Source organism: Triturus cristatus, chromosome 4_2 (genome assembly GCF_964204655.1).
Source record: "Triturus cristatus chromosome 4_2, aTriCri1.1, whole genome shotgun sequence".
In the NCBI taxonomy this organism is placed as follows: Eukaryota; Metazoa; Chordata; class Amphibia; order Caudata; family Salamandridae; genus Triturus; species Triturus cristatus.
The window spans coordinates 289,479,237-289,504,671 of NC_140586.1; the positions used below are offsets into that span (position 1 = coordinate 289,479,237).

The 25,435-nt window shown below is 43.5% G+C and overlaps 1 protein-coding gene across 1 annotated transcript in view; it reads left to right on the forward strand.

Moving 5' to 3' along the window:
• Positions 1-22,150: 22,150 nt before the first annotated feature.
• LOC146833669 (flavin-containing monooxygenase 5-like) overlaps positions 22,151-25,435 on the forward strand; it is a 405,379-nt gene continuing 402,094 nt past the window's right edge. Inside the window, exon 1 of the mRNA XM_085601553.1 lies at positions 22,151-22,430. Coding sequence (XP_085457679.1) covers positions 22,417-22,430 — 14 coding nt within the window. The 5' untranslated portion in view covers positions 22,151-22,416. The remainder of the gene's footprint in view (positions 22,431-25,435) is intronic.

Consider the following 25,435-nt stretch of genomic DNA (forward strand, 5'->3'; position numbering starts at 1 on the left):
TGGCCATCATATGCTGTAGAAATTGCAGATTTAAAAAAAAAAATTGTTTCTAACTCAAACAGATCAAACGTGCTAAAAATGTAATGGCACATGTTGCTGAGCAGTGGAAGACCCCAAGCAAAGGTTTCTTGGTCACCTTTTAGTTCCTATTTCTGTATTTTGGTTTTAAACTGGTACTAATGAGGTGTAACCTTTGCCAAGACAGTGTTAACGTTTACAAATGTAAAAGAAATGAATGCATTTTCTTGCCTCATAATTTAGGTGACCCTGCCTCATAATTCCAGAGTCTCTGACCATAAGTTAGGAATAGCATCTAAGCAGAAAGGAAATAAAGCAACCCACTACTAAGATATATATCCTGATTGTATGCACCTTTTGCACTTACTTTCCTTGCAATGGCAAAATCCTTGAAACTGTTTCTACCATAAAACTGTTTGATCTCTTAATTACTGTGCAACAGGAGTTGCGGTCTTAATATAGTGGGAGTTTCTTAGGTACCTGTTTACAGGTGCACAGTTATAGCAACCATCCCCATCACCCCTGTATCCCCCCCCAACTCCCCCGTTCCCAAGCACTTAAAGTAGCCCATGGCATTGACGTTTTAAATTAAAGTTACACAATGGGGCTTTGATAGCGAGGCTTCAATCAATTGTTTTCATTAAGAAAAATAATTAAATATGTTTTTCTGCTTCTGAATGGGCCTTGGTTGGGCCAGAGGGCTATCTTGGGGAGGCCTGGCTCCTGTCTAGAACCGAGCCTGGCTCGACACCATATACAAGTAGTTTCCTTCCCCCCCCCCCAATGCTCTTCACCTGGAATTACGCTTAATGTGAACCTATGTCTTGGTTTTGACTTCTATTTTGAGCAGGGGAAATCAGCTCTTGAGCGGGGAAACTGGCTCACTTCAAGCAGCCCTGAGGTGTGAAATATTTACCCTTTGAAAAGAAAAGACTGCCATTTTTAGGTTGTGTGAATTGACAAAGAAACTTTTGGTTTGGACTTGAGTATAGGCTCTCGTTTTTCTAAATCTCTTTTAAAGAGCCATATAACAAAATATTTCTGATAGGATAAGTAAGGAAAGACACATTGCCTTGTGTCAGTTAAATGTGCGAAATCAGGTGGTGCAGGAGAGCAATCCTGGTAGCCAACCCCAACCGTATGTATGTATGTTCTTATATAGCGCTCGACTTACCCTTGGGCATCTCAGCACTTGCATTGGGAACCCGTCCTGGCTTTTCCCTGTGAGATAACCCGTACTGGGCATCCACAAGGTGAAAGCCAGGCATCCCGCCGCGGGGGGGCCGTAGTGGAGATTAAGCAAGCTATTGCCCAGAGTTGCAGAGTGTGAACCCATGATTTGAGTAGGCACCGAAGTGAGAATGATCAAGTCCGTGGACACTTGGGCTCAGACCCTGCCGCGTCGGGAATTGAACCCTGGTCCCAGGTCTGACCTCTGCTTTAGGGTATGCCTCCTCTAACCAGAGCCACACTTCTCCACTAACCTGGAACCTCTTTCATGGGATTCCAAGATTTATTCTGTTGATGAGATTTGATATGTTCCCTCTAAGTGTTATTATTACTGGTATTTGGGAAAAGTGCCAAGGAAAGAGACAATTTGCAAATTATGTCAGTTACATGTTCAAGATTTTTATTGTGTAATATTCACCTGTCCTGCGTTGCAAAATGCACATCCGCACCTTTTAAGACCACTGTTTCTTAAATATAATATTTAGTCTGTAGCAACAGCCTATAAGTGTTAAACCTCTCACTGAAGCAGTTATCAGCAAAACTAGCTACTCTTCTGTGCTTGATCTCCTTCAACAGAGTCTCGGACGTCAGAGTACTGGACTTAACAGGTAGAGTCTTTACACCGGACGAGGTCACCTTTACCATCTCTAGACTTACCAAGTGTAACTCTAGATCAGTGTCGTACCCCTCTTTTCCACAGATTCCTAAACTTTGTGTGGTCCGTACACTGAAGGCGTACAAGTCTGTGATAGAGGAATTCTGTCCTCACATCGAGAATCAACTGCCTAATGCTCTTACCAAGCCACATATGGCTGTGTCTTCACCTACCACTGCCAGATTGGTCCAGTGGGCCATGCAAGATGCGGGAATTGGCATTTCCCAATTTCGGGCACACTCGGTGAGAGGGGCGATGGCTTCTAAGGCGTTGTCCCTTGGTGCCTATTCGGAGGACATCCTTAATGCGGTGGATTGGTCCCCGACTCTACTTTCAAGCAGTTTTACTTCAAACCTGGCATCCTTGGTAGTGGAAAATCTTTAAACTAGCCTAATCCTTGCCTCTGGTTCTGATGTAGAATGAAACATTTCCTAGCTATTGTAATGGAAAGTTTAAATTTTATTAAGGATTCGGAGGTGAGGATTAGCCAGTCCTTTAGCATATCCTGAAGATCCCCGCCTGACACATGTGGTATTTTGCGTTCATGTTATGGTCATTTGGTTAGTTGATGACTGTTGTTTGCATTTTGTCTTGATGTTCTATGTCTTATTCTGGTATACAGGTACAACAAGATCTTGATACTGTTTGACCACTTTAAAGTTGTACGTTCACAATTGTGGTTCTGATTCCCTCGTCTGAATTCTTTTAGGATCAGAGAACCCCAATCAGTACTAATATACAGTGGAATAAGAGATGTTTGCAGAAAGAGAGAAGAATACAGAGCATCGACAGGATCGGTTAAAGGAGAGACGTGAACCTCATTGGACATTCATTGACTGTTTCCTTTCCTAATGTCTGATGGGAAATGTAGTTTCTTAAAGTTGCATGTTCGTTTAAGGCTGCTGTGAGAAATAAAGCAGGAAAGAAAAGCCTTATTCTCGCCTCCGAGTCCTTAATAGAATTGAAACTTTCCTTTACAATAGCTAGGACATTTTTCATTAATTCACTGTATACGTTTAACAAAAATACTGGTTGAATGGAGGAGTTTCATGGTCAGAACACATATAAGTACCATAAACGTATACACAACCTACAGAACATAGACAACAGAGACATTTATGTGCATAAACACACACCAACACACAGAAACACACTCAAACACACCACACATCCAAAAACACTCACACAAATGCCCACATGCATGAAACACTCCCAGACATTTAGGAATGCAGGCACAAATAGACACCCATTCCCCTTCCATAGCAATGTGTGTATTTTTCCTGTTGAAGTCTTGTCAGTTCTCTCCCATAACTCGCTTCTGATAACCTGGTACAAGCATGGCAAAATCCAGATATCAGCTGGCACTGTTAGCAGAAGGGTGAGGCAGTTGTGGACACCACTGTGGGAGATGTGGAATCCTAGGGAGGTCAGACTGGCACCTTGCACCATCACAGGATGTACACTCTAAATCCTACCAAGTGCCTAGAAGCTATCCAATGCACAATATGTACCGGGTACTCGCACAATGGCATAACGAAACTTGAGGGGGCCCCCTGTAAGGCAGGTGGAGGGGCCGCCTCTGGACTCAATCAGGAGCTCTCCAGCCAGAGTATTGTGCTGAGGCGGTCCACTGGATCTTGGGGGCACCCCCGCACCACTGGGGATGCAGGGGCTTGTGTTATTCCACTGTACCCTGGGGAGGTGAAGCATTTTTGACGCATTTCCAGGTTTATGATTTGTTGTAAATCTGGAAATGCCGCAGAAGCCATGGTTGTTCTGTGGGAACACCCTCAGCAACACCCATGGAACTCCCCTTTCACGTAAAGTGCTTTACTTGTCCATGTAAATATGGGGCAGCAAGGTGGGCTGCCGGTGCATCACAAAAAGTGACGCACCCGCGGCGCAAGGGGCTTGTAAATAAGCCCCTGTGTCTTTTAAAGCATGTTCAGTCAAAAATGAACATGATTCTAAGGAGCAAATTTCTTCCTGGTATGTTAAATAAAAGAAGAAAAACCTTAGCCATGTTCAACTATGCTTCCCCATGGTTGGGGGAGGTCGGGGGGGAATAGTCAAATAGTGTATACATTCGTATGGTCGGGATAATAGTTTGATGTTCCTAATGTAATGTATACGATGTTATTTATTTGAAATGCCAATAAAAATATATATTTTTTTTTTAAAACTCCGCTTCACCTGTTCCAGATATGTAGCATGAAATGTCCTACCAAGCTCTCTGCGCAACAAAGCACGAAAGTAGAAACTCATATTAACAGAAGCACCATCATCCCTGCAGATACACAGTAAACACTGCTTTTATAGGCTGGGCTCCAGTGGAATGTGGAAATAGTGACCATTTGGAGACAGGGTGCAGCATAAGGCCACCCTCCCACTCCTGGGCCCTGGAGACATTACATTTATTTCAACAGCTATGCTGGTAAGTAGTAGGTTGGTGTCACAAGTTCTGAAAATTTGTGTTAAGTGGAATATTTTATAGTGAACTGGCCACTAACATTGTGCACAGCTCCAAAAATGTTTCGACACATCTTTACATGGGTTAACAGAATTGTCCTATACAGAGATTGTAGAGCAAATTAATGGCAAATGCCATATTTTAAGGCACAGCAATAAAATCACCACAGAGCAGGGGCCAACAATAAACCTTGAGTTTTGGACTAGCCCATGTAACACTGCCCTTTTTACAGCTAGGCCAGTCCAAGTCTGGACAGCAGGGATCCTTCACTGCAATATGGAGGTTCAACGCACAAGTCGTACCCGATGACCAAAGAGATAGGCGAAATGTTCAAGTTAGAATGTGAAATATTTAGTAAAATAAATAGATAATTCAAAGTAACATATTCAAGAACAAGCTGTTCTTTAATTGGCAGAGTCAAGAACTTGCAATGATGTGCTTGCACATAATGTCATTAGTCATGCATCACAAGGCTTGGCATGTCGCTATTAGATATCAGTGTTGTGGGTAGGGAGCGGAGACTGGTCGACTTCCAAAGTGAGCCACTGCCCTGTACCCAGTCAGAGGCCAGTCTGTTCGGATTCAGTTAATGACTTTGGGCCTCATTTATGTTTTTTTGCCGTAGGTCAGCACCGCAGTCTTGCTGCTGCGCTGCCCTATGGCGAAAGAAAGTGCAGGAATGCACCGTATGTATCAGAAATGACGCATTCCTGTCCTTTTCCCCTGCGCCGGCGCACAACTGGCTGCCGTGCGCCAACGCAGGCACCTTTGCACCATGGTGCAAGGGTACCTGCATTGCAGGGATGATTATTTTTGTGCAGGAAGGGAATCCTTCATGCACAAAAATAATCACAAGAGGCGTTTCCCTCTTTCTATGTGTGCAGCACATATAGAAAAAGGAAAACAGAGGAGAAATGAAGATAATTCTCCTCGCTGCGCCTCCCTTACGCTTCCCCTGGGGAGGTGTAAGTTTTTGGCACTGTCTCAGATATACGTTATCTCGTAAATCTGGGGCAGTGCCAAAAAGCCATGGATGTTGCTGGGAACGCCCCCAGCAACACCTATGGAACTCTCCTTGTACACAGTTTTCTGCGTGAAAAGGGCACATATTTATAAGGCCATGAAAAGCCATGTAATGTGGCTTTATGTGGCCGCTATAAATATAAAAACCAAAGGAAATGATGGACGGAGTGTTGAACATTGCAAGCACTCACCCCCAGTCAACTGATCTGGGTTTAATCCATCACCGTTCTTTAGCCCACTCTGCCACCCCAGTTCAGACATGGCCATATGCAAATCAGTCTGACCCTGTGCCTCCTGGGAACAGTCCAGCCCGAACTGCCAAGCCATGTCTTCCCTGGACCGGAAACAAGCTTCCTAGGACCGGTTTCTGGCATTTCAGCCGTCTTCAGCCAGGCTTGCTTGAATCCAGTGGCAAAGTGAGCAAGGGACTCACGTCTGAGCATACCCTGCCAGTGGCACACTGCCCCACCGGATCATCAAACAAGTGATGTTCTGGCGGCGCAATAGTGCCGGTAGGGCCTCATAAAGGAGGCCCTTTGTTTTTAGCTTGAGATGCCAGTGACATGACACATGGTCCCCAGGAGATTACTAATAAATGTGCATAATTACACCCTATAAATCTATCAAATGGTTTTCCCGAGTCACCGATAGAGGATCCTGCTCTTTGAGATTTGAGCATGGTGGGATGTGGTCAGGAATAGTTGGATCTTAAAATAAGTTTCCATTGGAAACCTGCAGCCCTACCTTTTACTATTAATCCACAACATGCATTTCCTTTCATCCTCTCCCTCTTGTTGCAGTGAGGTTTTCAACTAACCATGGTATTCATGCGAACCCTGCAGCACCTGTGGCGCTGGGCGGCCCCAACCCTCCAGGGGATTCCTATTCAATCCAAGGTCAATGAATATCTGTGAGATATGGGAGACTCAGGGGCCCCTCATCACATTCTGCAGGGGTAAACCATTATTTTGCGTTATGCCACTGCAAATGAGACAAGCGAATGACTAGCCATTGGACAGGTCTTCTTTTCTACAGTTCTGGAGACAACTGGGAGGCCTGTGGCCTTGTGGCAGCTGGTGTTTTGCAGATATCTCAAAGCATCTGCTCTATATTTACTTGGCATTTATTACGTAAAGGAGTGTGAATATGGCCCAATAGGCCGGCTCCCCTGTAAGGCCTTGCAGTTCCTCAGAGGCCGGGGCCCGGTAGGCCTTTGAAAGAAAAGATTTCCTTGTAAGTTAAACATCTATGACAGGCGGCTGTTTAATGCCAAATCCCTCTTTAGAAGTTAGGATGACCAGGGTGAGGTATTTACCACAGGTGGTATTTACGATAACCCATGGGTGAGGTATTTATCACGCGAGGTAAATACTTCCTAGTCTGAGTTTTTAACTTGTAAATGAGGCATAACATGCAAAATCGCTATTTAACCCCTAAAATTCCACATTTTGCCTTTTTTTACGAGCTTTTTCCCCTGATACATTTTAATAGGTTTTACGTGCCGTAATCTAACATGGGGAAACTGGAGGGTGTAATAATTATCACACAACTTGTAATTCTGTTCCCTCTGCAAACAAGCCTCTGTGCAGGGATCGGAATATAGCCCTGAACTTGTAATTAGGCCATAAGGGCCATACATACAAATTTTAGGAATTGTGATATCTTGATTGCAAAGCTTTGCGAATCTCATTTAGGAAATCACAATTACTAATGTATGACACCTGTTGAGGTTCATTAAGCGATTCCTAAAGGGGTCGCAATCAACCTACCTCATGACTATTAATGAGGTAGGTCGCAATTTGCAACCCATTAGGAATCATAGCCATCACACGAATGGTGGCTGCTGGGGTCTGGAGATCACAAAGTCTGTGATTGCTTTTCAATAAAGAAACTTATTTTTTTTAAATGCATCCCGTTTTCGTCAAAGGAAAACGGGATGCTTTTAAAAAGACAAAATTCAACTTTGAAGTTTCATTTTTGAAGAGCAGGCATTCAACATTCACAAAGGGGAAGGGGTCCCCTGTGGACCCTTGAGGTGTCAGTAAAAAATTAACGTTTCTCGATCACAATTTGGTTGCAAAACATTCATACATAGCACTGCAATTCAATATAAACACACCCCTTTCAAATACCGAATCTCTCAACACAACAGAATTACAATTTGTGCCCTGAATAAATGGAAAAGCATTTTTACGGTCGTAACATCACATTTTTCCAGTGAAAATTGACCCTGATTTTGCAATGTGCCTAGCTATGGATTTTGAACCCTAGCTCAGCCGGCACCTAGGGGTACCTAGCAAACGTAATATGTTTTTGAAAACTAGACACCCAGGGGAAGCCAGCATGGGTGACTTGTGTGGCTCTCGCCAGGTTCTGTTACCCAGAATCCCTTGCAAACCTAATTTTCCTCACATTTCTGTGATGGAAAGTTCTGGAATGTGTGTGGATCCACAAAATTCCATGCACCCCACATTCCCCAAAGTCTTTCAATAAAAATGGTACCTCACTTGACCGCACCAGAGGGATTTCATGTTCCATGTGCGCGGACGGACAGGAGCTGTCCGACGCACATGAGCACTGGTACATCGGACGACTCGCGGCTGTCCGCCACACCGAAGGGGTTAATAGTGACTTTACATCTGGCCTGGACATCAGGTTGGATCTAATGTCCCAATTAATTTGATGCCTTACTTGACCCCATTAGGAGGTCCCATTCAGGAGTCAAACGGGTTGGGGTGCCAACCGTTAAACCCTATGTTAGCTAATGGGCCTCCAAATCGTTCCAAAGCAAGACAACAATTTAGAAGTGTTGCTTAAGTTTATATAGCTCCCTGTCATAGGGCTTCATGAGTCTTCCTTATTGGAGACTTATATATATCCTTAAGGAAAGTGGTGGACTTGCAATTAGGTGTAATGGCAAAATCAAACTAGCCTTGTCAGTCTACAGTGGGAGGCTGAGATCCATTATGTCTCTGGTACATGCAGCATCACACAAACAGTGAGAACACAGGCAGCTTCGCCATATTATCAACGAGGGGTAGCGATATTTGAAATCGCGTTAAGTATGCCTTAACACAGGAATTTAACGTCTGTTAAATTCCTGACTAAGGCATACCTAACATGGGGGTTGGGGTGCGTGGCTAAGACCACAGGCCCTACCAACAAGGATATCGCCGTTTTCCATGGAACATTGCTGGAAAACCAGAGATGTTCCATGGAAAACACCGCTATTGCTGGAATAATTATCGCCATTGCGCTAAGCATTGTTAATACAGCACTAGCATGACGATAATTTCCAGCGATAGTCGGCAATAAAAATCCACACGCTAAGAGCGGCCAGCGATAATTATCGCTGCCGCTTGATAATATGCCCCAAAGTGAGTAACATATCTTGATTATGATACAAAGTGAAAGGATGAAGCTATTTGCTAAGCAATATAGAAATACAAATTACAGATTATTAAACAGTAAAAGGAACTAGACTCATTATTGTCAATACAAAGTGAAAGGATGGAGCTATTTCCTAGGCAGTATATGGATAACATAATTATTACTTGACTCATATTTTGAATGAAACGGAAGGGTTTGACGAGGGTGGAGGGAGGGGTGGCTAATTTTAAGGAGAGGGGTGAAACAAGGGGGACGTAAGAGGTGTGGATGGGTAAGGTGGGGGGCTATTAGGTGTTGGTGGAGTGCAGGAGAGGTGGTAGAAAGGGGGGAAGGTTGGAGATTCAAAAAGAAAGAGACTGAACAGCAAGTATGGGCATAAAAGGATTATGGACCCCAATATTTGTTGAGCAGGTGCAATTTAAGGCCTTTTTTTAAACTGACGTATGAAGGATTCAGTCGTAGGTCTTCGGGGAAGGTATTCCAGATGCTGTGGGCCTTACCAGAGAAGGAGCGAGATAGTGCGGCTTTCTTTTTTAGCAAAGGGGGGACGAGTAAGAGAGAGTTAGTGCTTCTCATCGAAGGGGCACTGCATGCTTTTTTAAGTTGGTTAGATAGGCAGACCGGGGTTTTTTGATGGAGGGCTTTGTACGTTATGCAGGCTAATTTAAAGGAGGATCTGCCTTAATAGGAAGCCATTTAAGGGTCTTTAGGGCCGACGAGATGTGGTCAGAGCATTTGCAACCAGTTATAAGCCTAGCCGGAAGGTTTAGAACAGATTTGAGGGGGGCCAAGAGAGTTTTGGGAGAGCCGGTGAGAAGGGCATTACCATAGTCGATTTTCGAGAGGATTGTACAACTGATTTGAAATCATTCGCTGGAATGAAGGGTTTGATTTTTTTGAGATGTTGGAGCATAAAAAGTGCGCCTTTGGCCAAGTTTTTTGCATGGGAGTTGAGCGTAAACTTACTGTCGAGGGTGATGCCGAGGGTTTTAACCGATTCAGAGAGGGAGAGGGGACAGTTAAGGGCCGTAAGGTCAGTGATCCATGTATGGATGGGGAGAGGGTTGTTTTTATGAGAGAAGAGAATGATTTCAGTTTTGTTAGGGTTAAGTTTGAAATGATTGGAATAGAACCAGTTTTGGATGTTAGTAAGCGCGGTGTTAAGGTGCAGAACATCAGAGTGGGATTTAATTTTATAGTAGAGTTGAGTGTCGACAGCATAAAGGTGATAGTTAATGCCTGCTTGTTTGAGAATGAGGGTAAGGGGTGCCATAAAAAGGTTGAAAAGAGCAGTAGAGAGGATGGACCCTTGGGGGACACCAAGGGAGACTGGAGTGGGGCTAGATAGGCAGTTGACGATTTTTACATGTTGGGTTCTGTGTTGGAAATTGGATTTGAACCAATTGAGGACGGTGCCATTAAGACCAAATCAAGATTTAAGTGTAGCATGTAAGGTTGAATGGTTAACTGTGTCAAATGCCGCTGAGAGGTCAAGGAGAATGAGTAGGCAGGTCTCGCCATTGTCCAGGGCAAGGTGGATGTCATCAACTATATTTAGAAATGCAGTTTCAGTGCTGCAGTCTTTACGGAAGCCGGATTGTAGGGGATTAAGTAGGGTGTAGGTGTCAATGTGTTTATCCAGTTGCTGAAGGGCACATTTTTCAAGGGCTTTAGAGAGAAAGGGGAGGTTTGAGATGGGGCGGAGGTTGTTCAGGTCATTTGGGTCAGCCTTAGGGTTTTTTGGAATGGGTGTGATTTGTCCGAGTTGGGGGGAGACCGGGACGCACCCCAAGGAAAGGGAGGAATTGATGATATTGGTCCAATACGGGACAATGACGTGCTTTAGGTCTTGGATGAGGGAAGATGGGAGAGGGTCTTTAGTGTGGGAAGATGGTTTTACTTTGGACAGGATGTTACAGACTTCAAGTTCAGAGACGGAGTGGAGAATCAGCCAGGATCGGTTAAAAAATGGGGGAAACCTGCACAAAAGCCTGTTTCCTTACACAGCGCATTCCACATTATTATGGCCATCATATGCTGTAGAATTTGCAGATTTTTAAAAAAAAATTGTTTCTAACTCAAACAGATCAAACGTGCTAAAAATGTAATGGCACATGTTGCTGAGCAGTGGAAGACCCCAAGCAAAGGTTTCTTGGTCACCTTTTAGTTCCTATTTCTGTATTTTGGTTTTAAACTGGTACTAATGAGGTGTAACCTTTGCCAAGACAGTGTTAACGTTTACAAATGTAAAAGAAATGAATGCATTTTCTTGCCTCATAATTTAGGTGACCCTGCCTCATAATTCCATAGTCTCTGACCATAAGTTAGGAATAGCATCTAAGCAGAAAGGAAATAAAGCAACCCACTACTAAGATATATATCCTGATTGTATGCACCTTTTGCACTTACTTTCCTTGCAATGGCAAAATCCTTGAAACTGTTTCTACCATAAAACTGTTTGATCTCTTAATTACTGTGCGACAGGAGTTGCGGTCTTAATATAGTGGGAGTTTCTTAGGTACCTGTTTACAGGTGCACAGTTATAGCAACCATCCCCATCACCCCTGTATCCCCCCCCAACTCCCCCGTTCCCAAGCACTTAAAGTAGCCCATGGCATTGACGTTTTAAATTAAAGTTACACAATGGGGCTTTGATAGCGAGGCTTCAATCAATTGTTTTCATTAAGAAAAATAATTAAATATGTTTTTCTGCTTCTGAATGGGCCTTGGGTGGGCCAGAGGGCTATCTTGGGGAGGCCTGGCTCCTGTCTAGAACCGAGCCTGGCTCGACACCATATACAAGTAGCTTCCTTCCCCCCCCCCCAATGCTCTTCACCTGGAATTACGCTTAATGTGAACCTATGTCTTGGTTTTGACTTCTATTTTGAGCAGGGGAAATCAGCTCTTGAGCGGGGAAACTGGCTCACTTCAAGCAGCCCTGAGGTGTGAAATATTTACCCTTTGAAAAGAAAAGACTGCCATTTTTAGGTTGTGTGAATTGACAAAGAAACTTTTGGTTTGGACTTGAGTATAGGCTCTCGTTTTTCTAAATCTCTTTTAAAGAGCCATATAACAAAATATTTCTGATAGGATAAGTCAGGATAGACACATTGCCTTGTGTCAGTTAAATGTGCGAAATCAGGTGGTGCAGGAGAGCAATCCTGGTAGCCAACCCCAACCGTATGTATGTATGTTCTTATATAGCGCTCGACTTACCCTTGGGCATCTCAGCACTTGCATTGGGAACCCGTCCTGGCTTTTCCCTATGAGATAACCCGTACTGGGCATCCCCAAGGTGAAAGCCAGGCATCCCGCCGCGGGGGGGCCGTAGTGGAGATTAAGCAAGCTATTGCCCAGAGTTGCAGAGTGTGAACCCATGATTTGAGTAGGCACCGAAGTGAGAATTATCAAGTCCGTGGACACTTGGGCTCAGACCCTGCCGCGTCGGGAATTGAACCCTGGTCCCAGGTCTGACCTCTGCTTTAGGGTATGCCTCCTCTAACCAGAGCCACACTTCTCCACTAACCTGGAACCTCTTTCATGGGATTCCAAGATTTATTCTGTTGATGAGATTTGATATGTTCCCTCTAAGTGTTATTATTACTGGTATTTGGGAAAAGTGCCAAGGAAAGAGACAATTTGCAAATTATGTCAGTTACATGTTCAAGATTTTTATTGTGTAATATTCACCTGTCCTGCGTTGCAAAATGCACATCCGCACCTTTTAAGACCACTGTTTCTTAAATATAATATTTAGTCTGTAGCAACAGCCTATAAGTGTTAATGTCTCCCCCAAATTGAAGGGTTTGTGATAAATCTTTTAATTTCCAGATGTTTTTTAAACATTTATTAATGAACTTGGTTGGTGCACTTATAAAAGGAATATCTTTGGAATACTCTACCCTTAATTTAGTTGTAGGTACGAAGAAGTATTGTATGTCTTGCGTTGTACAATGCACTTTGTTGACCTCAAGACTACTAATTTGCAAGTTATAACTGCTGATAAGCATAGGAGGGTGTAAGTGTTTAAGGCTTCCATCCATGATATGAGCAGAGGGTTTGAAGGTTTAATGGGACAGTTTGTATTTTTATCTTGTACGATGCACATTGTTATATTTTAAAGACATTGTTTTTTTTAATCTCATTTAACTACCGTGTGAGGATATCAAGAGTTTAAAAATATTCTTACGAATTGGGTCATGTCAAGATCTTTTCACATTTTAGATTTGTCTTCATCCTTGTCAATATGTGTACTTTCAAGTTCAATCTTTTCTCAAAGGACTAATCATGGATTATATGTAAGCTTTGTACCGCAGTATGCACGAGGTCACTTTCTTAAGGATATTGTCCCAATGATTTTAAACACCTTCTTGTTTTAGAGGTTTCTTTGTAGTATAGGCGGCATGAAGATCCTTTTTTTATCTTTTTAGTAATCTATGAAGAAATTGCTTCCATTTATGACTGTAAATAATATGTTTAATTTATAATTGTGTTTTTATATTTTGATAAACAAATAAATGATAAATGGCCAAATACAAGAAGGGTAGAGCAGAGATTCAGTCTTAGGGCCCACTGTGAGGCCCAGGTCAAATGGTGACAGTCCGCAACAAGTGACTGGGACAAGTGTGTTATGTCAGCCCAAGATGATGGGCCTAGGATAAACCCCTACTGCAGGTATTCAGGTTATTAGCCCCACCTCAGGGGCAGTCGGACCATTTTATTACACTACCCACATCATCTTGGAACATACCACCATGTCCCACAATATAGGGCCACCTCATCCCACACTTATTCTCATATTGAGCCTGCCCAATACTATATTGCTCCTTAACCTACATAATAACACAACAAAACAACTCCCTCCCGCTGCCAATTAAAAGTTAAGTCTTGAATGATGTTTCTGGGAGGGACTGGGATTGGTCCGTAGGTTGTATCAGAGCACCCCCCTCCCTCGCTGACTCAAAGACTTCTCATTCAGGACCTCTTGCCTTGCCCAAACTTGGTCACAGGTCTTCGGCCTAGGGCTCATCTTGTCAGGTGCAGGCTCTTCAGGCTGTTCTGTTCGGAAAGCCACTCTCAGCAGGGCCATATCTCCCCCTTCTTGCTAGGTCTACCTGAGCCTCACAGTTGTTCATCCTTTCCCGTGTGTCTCATGGACTTGCCTTGTGGTGCCAAAATGTCTTGAAAAACTAGATGATCCTTGTGATTATCTCTGTCCCTTTTCAGGCCGACACCATGGTGTCCCTCACTCTGGTTACTTTCCAGGGCCTTGGTTCAAAAGAGAGTCAGAACTTACTCCAAGGTAGCTTGTCGCTCTCTAGCACTTGGCCTCCTACTAGTAGCTCTCACAAATTGGCCCCTCATCATTTGCTTACCTCAGCATTTCAGTCCTCTTGATGTTCAAACAACACATCCTCGGTTGGGGCCATCTTGGCCCATTTCTGATGATGAGGGATGGTGGCAATCACTTTGTGGCCTAGGCACACCACACTCATGGGCACTCCTGTTTAAGTCACATGCAGGGTCCACCAGAACCCCTGAGAAATGAACAGATGGCCCACTTGATGTCTTTGCCCAGCTGCTTGGACTTTGCTAATGACCTTTAATAGGGTCATCATGAAACGTTTGCCTTCCCATTGGCCTGGGGCCACCTGGGTGTAATCATCCAGTGTTTGATGCACCAACATTACAGATAGACCATTATCTCCTGTCCATCGTCTGTTCGTAGTTCTAGAATGAGGCTGTGGGATGGCTAGATTTTTGCTTGATTTATTATCACCTGTTCCACTGCCATTGAGAGTACGATTACTTCAGGTTCCTTTGAGTTGTTGCCGATGGTAACAGGCATGTATCGACCTTCAGGCAAACTCCAAAAATCGGCACTCGCCCAATTCCATGGAATGTTGGGGATGTCTTTGGTCGCTAGCCATGCCGGGGGTTCTGGGTAACAGACACCTGGCACATTTCGTACTGCTAAACTGTTTGCTTGACCAATGCATCTAGCAGTGGGAGCTATACTTTGCTACGTAATCAAGATCATGGTCTTGACCATCCCTTGATGGGAGCTGTAAGCTAGGTGGACTACTTGTTGGACGAGGCTCTGAGATACTACAAGGTGGGATCCATGCACGAGGCACCCTTCAGTCGTGTCTGCCACTATGGGAATGCTAACATTTGCCAGGCTTTGTTTGGTCCTTCAAGCTTCGTTGGCTTTAAGAGCCCTCCACTCTGCTGACCTGACTCCTGCTGCCGCTAGTTGTATGGAGTCATCGGCCTGGGTGACTTTAATGATGTAAGCCAGGAACAATGGTAGGAGTCGGTATTGCTACACTATCAAATGGAGATATTTTTCTGTCTCCAAGGATGCTTCCTTTACCTCTCGGTTAGCCAGTACAGCATGCCTTGAGAGATAGTCAGCTGGATTCTGCACACCTCACTTGTGTTACACATTGAACCTCCTGGAGCTGTAATATCCACTTTTCTATGCAGGGGTGGTTTACATGCTGACCCTTGAAACAGGGGAATGAGAGATTTGTAGTCCGTGTGTACTGTGAATGGATGCCTGAATAAATACAAATGGAAATGTCTACACCCTCCAATGGATGGCTACGGCCTCTTTTTCAATGTAGGAGTACCATTCTTCTGTAGTAGTGAGGGCAAAGCTTGCGTACTCTAAGGGAGCCCACTCCCACATTCCTGTTTTTGTGAAAACACTGCCTCTAGTCCCAATGGACTGGTGCCATAGACAGCTCAAAGTACTTAATGCGATTAAAGTACACCAGGGTTATATTTTCCAAAAGAGCTCTCTTCGTGTTTTGGAATGCCCTTTCCTATTCCCCAAATCCATGGAGTAGAGGTCTTTGAGAACTCTCAGAGAGGGGCTGTCAGGGTGGTCAACTTCTTTATGAAGCAGCTGCAGTGATTAACTCTGCCCAGGAAACTCAGCCCTGCCAAGTGCCATGCATCTGGCCTTAGACTAACGCATTTCAGTATGGTGGTCCGCATCGCCGCACTGAAATGCAAAATCACACATAACAGGCATAGCGCCTGCCTTGACTGTTAAAACACATAGGACTGCTGACTGAAACTAATTAAAGCTGGAGTGGCAGCGCGCCTTGTGGTGCGAGCGCTGCTCCCGGCAGGTTTGGGGCTAGCTGACCATTGGCGCTGCGTGGCACAAGCCGATGCAGTAGTAGGTGCTGTGCTCTATTAGATAATGCTGGGACAATACCAACAGGCCTTCAAGTTAAGAACATACCCGTGATATTTACAGACCAACCCGAGTACCTCGAAGGTTTCAGCCATATTGGAACAAAATGTTCGAGAGACTGGATGTTCCATTCAATTAAAACTGCTGAACTCTTGAGTATAAAAGAACTAGAATTAATCAAAGAATTGGAAGAAGCCTTCTTAAATAATTCAGCAATAGAGGACGCAAAAAATCTCCTGTCCAAATTGTAAAAAGAAAACACAATCTTCAAAAAAAACACAGAAGACGCCAAAAGATCCAAACTACAGAAAGATATAATACATTTTTCAACAATCAAAGCCTACCCTTACTTGGACAAGGAATATTACAGACAGCCTCAAAACACAGGATCCCTAAGCACATACGGAGGCAGAAGCAAAAGAAGGTTTCTCACCTTCTCGGATGCCTCATCCTCATGCGGGACCTCAAGTGAAAGTGAATGTCCCACGGATAATAGAAACAACCAACAAAGACCCTTCTACCAGGCGGCACCTTTTTTAGACAGAGGCATCAGCCGTCCGCGAGGCCGTCCACGAGCAAACAGATGGTACAATCCCCAATCGAACCAATATCAAGGGGAGATTACAACCAGGAGGAATGTATACCGTTGGTAACGGAGGAAATAGATTCTATATACAACTTATCTAACTACGTCCTTCTGCCAGACGAAATCGCAGTACTCCAAAAAGGTCTATCATTTGTCCCCGCGGTGAGACCAGACCTTACCCAAACTAAAATGGAAATAATCCAATTATTCAGAAAGATGAGACTCAAAATATTCTTCCAAGAAAGTGAAGAAATAACATCTCGAAATTTCTCTGGTCTAAAAAATCCATCAACCTTTTTTCCTAATGCATACAATATGCCTATAGAACTCTTAACATTCGAGAAAAACGTACTAAGAGACATAGAAAACCTCGAAAAAAAGAAAACCTTCACAAAATGGAACCTGACAAAAAAGAAACGGAAGCCCTGGATCGCCTATCACACGATAAGGATCTCATAATCAAACCGGCAGATAAGGGAGGAGGAATCGTTATCTGGCCGAGAGAAAAATACGAGTTGGAAGTACAGCGTCAACTAGCGGATAACAGATACTATAGAAAAACCAATGAAGATTGGAACTTGAAAATCAAAGAAAAACTCCTGCCAATTATCAACACAGGCAAAGAAGAGGGATGGCTGACAAGAAAAGAGTCACAGTTTTTGATCAACGACAACCCTAGGACACCCATCATGTATGTCCTTCCCAAAGTGCATAAAGACTCCAGAAATCCGCCAGGAAGACCCATAATTTCGGGAGTAAACTCGATACTGGAAAGACCAGCGAAATATGTAGACACTTTTTTAAGACCACTGATCAGAGATACCCCAAGCTATGTTAAAGACACAATGCAGGCAATCACCATACTTGAAAATGTCCCCTTTGATGCGGAAAACGAAATTCTTGTGACCCTTGATATTGTCAGCTTATATTCCAACATCCCACAAGAGGGTGGCCTAGAAGCCATACAAGTGTTCCTTGATAAACGCGCTCGACCACATAACGTACCAACCAATTACCTCATCCAATTAGCAGAAATCTGCTTAAAATACAATTTCTTCACCTTCAACGAAACACAATTTCTGCAAGTTATGGGAACCGCGATGGGATGTCCCTTCGCCCCAGAAATGGCCATAATGTTTATGGCCCTTTATGAAGAAAAATGGGTGTACAACAATAACCCATACGATGGCCACATAAAAATATGGCGGCGGTACATCGACGATGTGTTTCTGTTATGGAGAGGCGATGCACAAACTTTAGAGAACTTTGTGACATGGTTGAACAATAGGAATCCCAACATTCAATTTACAGTTAATTACAACAAAACAGAAATGAATTTTTTGGATCTCCTAATCAAACATGAAGAAGGCCACCTATACACAACACTCTACACCAAAAAAACTGACAGAAATACATTCCTCCATTTCTCAAGCTTTCATCAACGAAATTTACGGGAAAACCTTCCCTTCAGCCAGTTCCTGAGAATAAGGCGGAATTGCTCGAAAAAAGAAGATTATTTCAGCAATGCGTACTCACTAATGGAGAAACTGATAAAGAGGAACTACCCTAAAAAACTACTCAAAAGGGCTTTAAAAAGGGCCTGGTACACCCCCAGAGACTCCCTCCTTACGCCAAGATCAGAGAAAAAAAGCACAAAACTGGTATGCGTCACGACTTTTTCAAGCAGAACAACTGAGTTGCAAAAAATCATCCGAAGAAACTGAGATACAGTAAAAGGCATTCCATCTTTCACACAGATACCAATCTTTGCCCTAAAAAAAAACAAGAGCATACGAGAAAAACTGGTACGTGCCAATACTATGTACAAACAACCAGCAACATCCTTGAGGTCTATGCTTTCATTACCTCCAATAAAAGGACACAAAAAATGTGGTACATGCGTATCCTGTGACAGCACATTGGAAGGCACAAAGTTTGTGTACGGGCAGAAATACATAATCCATGAAAACTTTACCAACTGCAACACACACAACGTCATCTATTGCGTTCTGTGTCCATGCCCACTGGCTTACATCGGAAAAACCACCCAACCTGTAAAAAATCGAATTTCCCAACATCGCTCAAGGATCAAATGCAAAACTCCCAACGCCCCGTTGGTAACACACTGCATTGAGAAAAATCATGGTCCAAATGACCTTAAGTGGACAGTTCTGCGACATATTCAAGGAAAAAACGTAGACGCAACCCTATCAAAAACGGAAGCCAAAACCATCATGTTCCTAGGCACCATAGAAAATGGGCTAAATGAGATGACGGAAATAGCACACATCGTATAACAGGGGTTCCCTATGACACCTCCTCTTGAAGCCACAAGCCGCTTCAAATAAGCGGACACCCATTCTGCATTACCACCACTTGACAAAAACTGCGAGAAATACACAAAATCTCAAAATTCTCCCTGCTCCTTAAGTTACTAAGAAACCATACAGAATAACCATCCAAAGAATTGGATCCATCAGACTTGACAGAAAGCACCCCCTTTATACAAAAAGACTTTCCCAAAAAGGATTACATCTACAACAAAAAGTGATTACAAAAAAATGGACAAACCCTGCCAAAATCCGTTTTAATTCCAAATCACGTCTGAAAAACCTAATAGGCGGGCCTATGAAAACACCTAATATACCAACTTGGTAGAAACCATAGACTACACAGGTCTACGCCTCCTTCATAATTATAGGCCAACAACAAAAAAAGTGATAACAACACATCTTGACAAGCCGCGATAAAGTTTTATTCAATTCCCGGAATCCCGGAGCAATAGCAATCTCGTTACCATGACGATGTCCCACGTAAGCACGCCGGAAACTCCATAAGAACCTATCAATACGCAGGAGCGGCTCACAGCACCACGGTATTGCCAGAAACGTGAGGAAAGAGAAACGCCGAGGAAGAATAAAGAAAAAAACCACGATCGTTCAAGTGAGACGGCCCGTCATTCAACAACACCGGAAAAAGGTACGGAATGCTCAAACGAGAATAATCCACTAAGAAGCATGCGGTGATTCGAAGGGGCACCCGCCATTTTGTAACATCGATACCAATTAAACAACCCGATATGAAACGGGAGATGCAACCACACCCCGCATGGAACACTAAAAAAGGCTCAGGGTGTAACAACCGGTATTTAAAGTCAGATTTCCACCGTTTCGGCATTTAAAACTACGAGTTACCAGCACCAGTAACCACAACAAGGCACAAAGTATTGACAGTCACGCCATAGTTTCCGATAGACAGCATGGCTACGCCCCCATATTGCATTATTCAACAAGCAACACTTTTTAGATATTAAAAACTTACGAGGTTAGTCACGACACAAATGAAGTAACCCCATCTGTTACCCCCGTCTGCATACGCAAACCTTCCTTCCATCCATTTTCAGCTCCGCAGAGAGAAAGCAGCCGCATCAGGCAAGACAAGTCCAACCGTGAAAGCCGGTCACTTTGAACCAAGAACCGCAAGGTAGGACTTGTATCACATAAGCACAAGATCAAAAATAGACAAGTCCTAAACCAAAAGTGCTAATACCCTTACAACTCATTCATGTGTTACAGACAAAGACGAAAAGCCACCATTACCTGAGTGCACGTAAGTCCCTCAAAACACCTTTGCTTCTACAACGTTCCACTATAGTACTTAAATTAAAACAGTCACACTTTTGTTCCTACAGGAATAGATGTCCGACTTCAACCACACAACAGCCCTGAAGACGACCTCACAAACACAATACAGGTCCCTTACGATATAGGTCGAAACGCGTTGGCTAACAGGCAGAGATCTAGAAAACTCTGGGAGGGACCAATCTAGACATCAGAACTCCCCAAAGAGCGCAAACAAAAAACAGCAAATAAGTCCATTGCTCCCTTAAACCATCATGTCATAAGTATTCGACTCTGCCAAGGACCGTACTAACAGTCAGAACTAGAGGAATTAACTTGCTTCAGTTCCCAAAGATATATAAAATCGGACAACTTATTACTGTTATGAAAAAATTCATTATTTGTCTGTTTCAAGTCTCTTTTTCTTCTTTTTTGTATGATATGTCATGAAGTCACTGTATAAATGTATATATTTGTCACTGTTTGATATATAGAACATGTGTTTTGAAAAATGAAGTTGTGTTCGTTCATCCCTGGAAATAATAAGAAAGCGTAACAATTGATTTACAAACCGCAGTCATTAAAAAGGCTAGCTGGAAAAGACATTTTGTGATCAATGGTGTCAGAGGTAAATGTATGTCATAAAAAGTTAGTATAGATTCCAGCCTCTGTTCACCTCATTGAATCTTCCCCAATTTTACATATCTCTATTAGATAATGCAGCATGAGCCTACTATGCAGCTGGCAGTGTGCTGTCTAACAGCCTGCATTGCAAACTAATAGAATTAATTAGAGTTGGCGCCGCACCCTGATCTGGTGGCTGGCTAAATTCAATAATCAACAGTCTCACTTTCAGCCCAGGGCCCTGACACAGCTTCACGTGACCTGGCTGTCACAGTTCCTACATCCAAATGTATCAAAAAACAGCCGGTAGTGCGTCTGCATTGAATGAATCGGGGACGGCGTTTTGCCTTGTTTTTTCAGCAACGTGGCGCCACCCCTGCAGTACCATCAGTTTGTGTTGGGAATGGATTATCGTGGCCAATGAATGAGTTTCGGGCAAATTCAAAGCTGCCAAGGTTTCAGATTGCTTATTAGTGACATTTTCATAATTTCAGTGTAATTATGAGTGACACTTCAACAACTATGAGTGACACTTTCTCGCAAGCAAAATCAAGCAATGAAAATGATGGAAGCATATATAAATAACAGAAATGACACCTATTTGAGCAACGTGAAACCCTAAGAAGATCTTAAAGCTGCTGTAAAGCACCAGAAATGGAAGGGCACTAACCTAGTGCCCTTATATGGGGGTGCTGCCTGGAGGCTGTGCATCCATGCAGCCATGCCCCAGATTAAGGGGTTTTGGGGGAAGCAGAGGGGTTTGAGAAAGCTTCATACACATAGCTGCCAAGTTTTCAGATTGTGACAAAATTAAACTTTCCTTTCCATGTTTCACTGCCCGTCTCAGAGTGTGAGGCTGGGATCCTGAGGTCCACGTTGTACTCAATAGTCAATGCACTCTCTGTGTGCCGACGTAAACAAGCATTACACGCTCGTTGGCGCGCGTGACAGTCAGGATGTTCTAATTTTGCTACCCTGCTTGCCCCGAGGAAGGCATCACTGCCTGTTGTTCAATGGTGGCCCGCCTTAAAGCATCATGGGTCCACGTGGTCCCTAATTGGCAATGCACTCTCTGTGTGCTAACGTAAACAAGACATTACACGCTCGTTGGCGCGCGTGACAGTCAGGATGTTCTAATTTTGCTACCCTGCTTGCCCCGAGGAAGGCATCACTGCCTGTTGTTCAATGGTGGCCCGCCTTAAAGCATCATGGGTCCACGTGGTCCCTAATTGGCAATGCACTCTCTGTGTGCTAACGTAAACAAGACATTACACGCTCGTTGGCGCGCGTGACAGGCAGGATGTTCTAATTTTGCTACCCTGCTTGCCCAGAGGAAGGCATCACTGTACACCTTAAAGCATCATGCAGCGCATCCTCTAATCACCGAACGCGGCCGCCAGTCAGAGGGAGACACTGTTGAGGAGAGCTGCCTGTGACTCGCCGTGTGCTCCGAGACAGCTTTTAACACGGCTGTAGCCCATTACGCTCCTCCCCAGCTGAAGCCTCGAGACACATCAGCTCAAGACTGTGTCAATAAAGCTAGCTGCGAAGCGCTTAGCTAAACTGAGACACACTCCAGGCACCTGTTGAATGGCAGCACTCGGGTGAGTGAGTCCTGCGTTCTGCTTAGGGTTGACATCTTTCCAAGAGTAACTTATCGGCCATTAGTTGTTAAGAGCTTGCAAAGGCCTGAAGGTGACTGTTACTAAATAGAACTGGAGAAAAAATCCTGCTTTTTTATTTGTAAGGTGCAATTTCTGTATTTGTTTTTAAGTATTAGTAATGTTTCAGCTCTGGAGCATATTTAAAGCCGATTTCTATTTGTTCTTTGAAGTATGTACAGATAAAGGGTAAAATATTTGCCAGCTGCGAATTTGCTTATTGCTGTATTGCCTGGAACATCAAAATACCTTGCCCTGTGTTATTTGCTCTCTGCAGCACCCGCTTAACTGTATTTGGGCACAATAAAGCGCAACGGTATGGGGTGAGACATTATATGATGATTGCGTTGTTTTATATCTTCTAGGTACAACAATCTTTTGTATCAGTATCTTAACCTTCAATAACAGGGGCTTTGAAGACATTTCAAGATATTTTAGGGCTTCTCACTGATCAAAAGGGTGTAATTTCTAATATCTTTCCATGCACTTCATGGCTTGTTTTTACTTGTGAGAAAGTGTCACACATTTGGCAGTTGACTGTCACTTATAAGTGCACTGATACCATGGCAATGTCACAATCTGAAAACCTATGTGTATAAAGCTTTCTCAAACCCCTCTGCTTCCCTCAAACCCTCTTCATCTGGGGCCTGGCTGCAGCGGTGCACAGCCTCCAGACAGCACCCCTATATAAGGGCACTAGGTTAGTGACCTTCCATTTTTGGTGCTTTACAGCAGTTTTAATATCTTCTTTGAGTTTCACGTTGCTCAAATGGGTGTAATTTCTGTTATTTATATATGTTCCCTCATCTTCATTGCTTGATTTTGCTTGCAAGAAGGTGTCACTCATAGTCGTTGAAGTGTCACTCATAATGACACTGAAATTCTGAAAATGTCACTCATAAATCATCTGAAACCTTGGCAGTTATGCTAATTTAGGGTGTGCACAGAGGCCCAGGCCTTTCCCTGGAATTATGAGGTCGGCTACCTGTTCTGTCACTGAGAAGGGTGCACCAGGCATGCCCCAGTAGTGGGAATAGGACTCCTGTACATGCCCTGCTACATCATGTAAAGTGGTGCTGGCACCATACAGTGTTTAGTAAATCTTTTGTGTGAACTGTCCTATTTCGCACTGTGAAGGAGAGGCAAGCCTGCTGGCTCCTCTAGTGTAAAGTTCATCTGTTATCTAAAACTCAGAGCCCTGCAGTGATGTTCCAAATGCATGTCAAGTGCATGCATGTCCAGTGAGTGTGTATCACATGCATGGAAGTATACTCTGTATGTGTTATCAGTCTGGGTACTGACCAAGTTGGATCTGTTTTGGATTAGCATGGCACAAGATGGAGGATGGGAACAGCTTCCCCAGACATTGGACGTGTATTGTCTGCCCTCCTGTGGCTGGATGGTGGTGATCCAGACACTGAAGTTAGTGAGGATGGAGGCAGAGTTTCCATTAGAAACGTATTGAGATCCTTGATAGCAAAGGGATGCAAATTAGTTCTTCCTGAAAACTGTCCTTTTTAAGATGGTAGGGATGATGGCTGGTGCTGCAGTTTGCTGCTCAACGTGATGAAGTTTCTAGGCAGGTCCTGCCCTTTAGTCTGTCCTTGATTATTGCTTCAGGAAGGCTGACGACAGTCACATAAGTGCAGATATCTTACTCATAATTGTACCCATGTTTTGGATACCGTTGCTTGCAACCAGCCACAATACTAACTGCTGTGAGAGCAAAAACCATGCACAAAGGCTGCTTCTGATGAGCAGCTAGAAAATGACATTTGAAAGAGAACCACCACAACACTGTATTAAAACATTAGTGGATTCATACGCCCTGCCATTCAGATATTGTGTATAAAAGTGGGATCCACATCTACCCACTTTGTTCTTGTTCCTTGTTTTTTATTACCAAGGAAGGGCGTGCTCCACAGATAACTCAAAAGACTACTGTGTGACCAGGGCTGGTGTCTGCATGACAGGCTGTCTCCCAGAGTGGAGGGCACATGACCTGAAGTCTGCACAGCTGGCTGGGGAAGCTGAAGGCCTGTTTAGCAATGAAAAGCCTGTCGACCTGCTCAGAGAGTAAATGAGAGTGCCTGGCCCTGCATGAGGAGAGACAGTCAAGGAGAAGCCAGCTGTGTACCCGGCATGAGGAGCACACAGAAGGTGCTGACTACCTTTGGGAGTGAAGCTGAAGCCAGCCTATGTTATAATGGGTCTCCCTTTGTGACCCTTCCAGTGGTACACATTTAAAAATCAAGCCTTTGCTTTCTAGGTCACCTGCTGCACCCAAAGGCTTCTTGCTACTCTCCAATCTCCCAGCAAATCCCAAAGAGGAGATAACATCACTGTTGAAGCAGGAGACAATCTCAGCCTGGAGAACGGAACTGCCTGAATAGGTACAACTCCCTGTGAATCTGACCAGGAGGCCTGCAACTGACCAAAGAAGCAAACACCAATGTGAACTGAGCCCAGCGTATGCAACTGCACGAACACCCATCAAATTGTAGCCTGGAGGCTGCATCTGACTGAAAGTGTGCATACCGAGCAGTCCTTTTTTTTAAGTTTAAAGTTTATTAAAGGAAAAGTTGAAGCAAAACATATGAGAAAAACATTATATAAGTGAAATACAATCTTAGAGAAGCATAAAATTAAAACAATTAAAAACTTATTTCTAATAATCGAAAAGGGAAATAGAGGGGTGGGAGGGAGAAATCAAAATACCTATTACAATAATTCTTTATAACAATAAGAAGAAAGGCAATATCTAAAATCTTAATCTCTTATTCAAATACAAAGACATTAATAACAGCATTATAATCATAAATTGTAAAAACAAAGGAGTAATACTAAAATTATATAGAAAAAACATAAGTATAAAGACAACAAGTAGTTCATGGAGGTTTTCTGACTTCATCAGGAATATTAGCGGAGAATAAGGCTATATCAGTTAA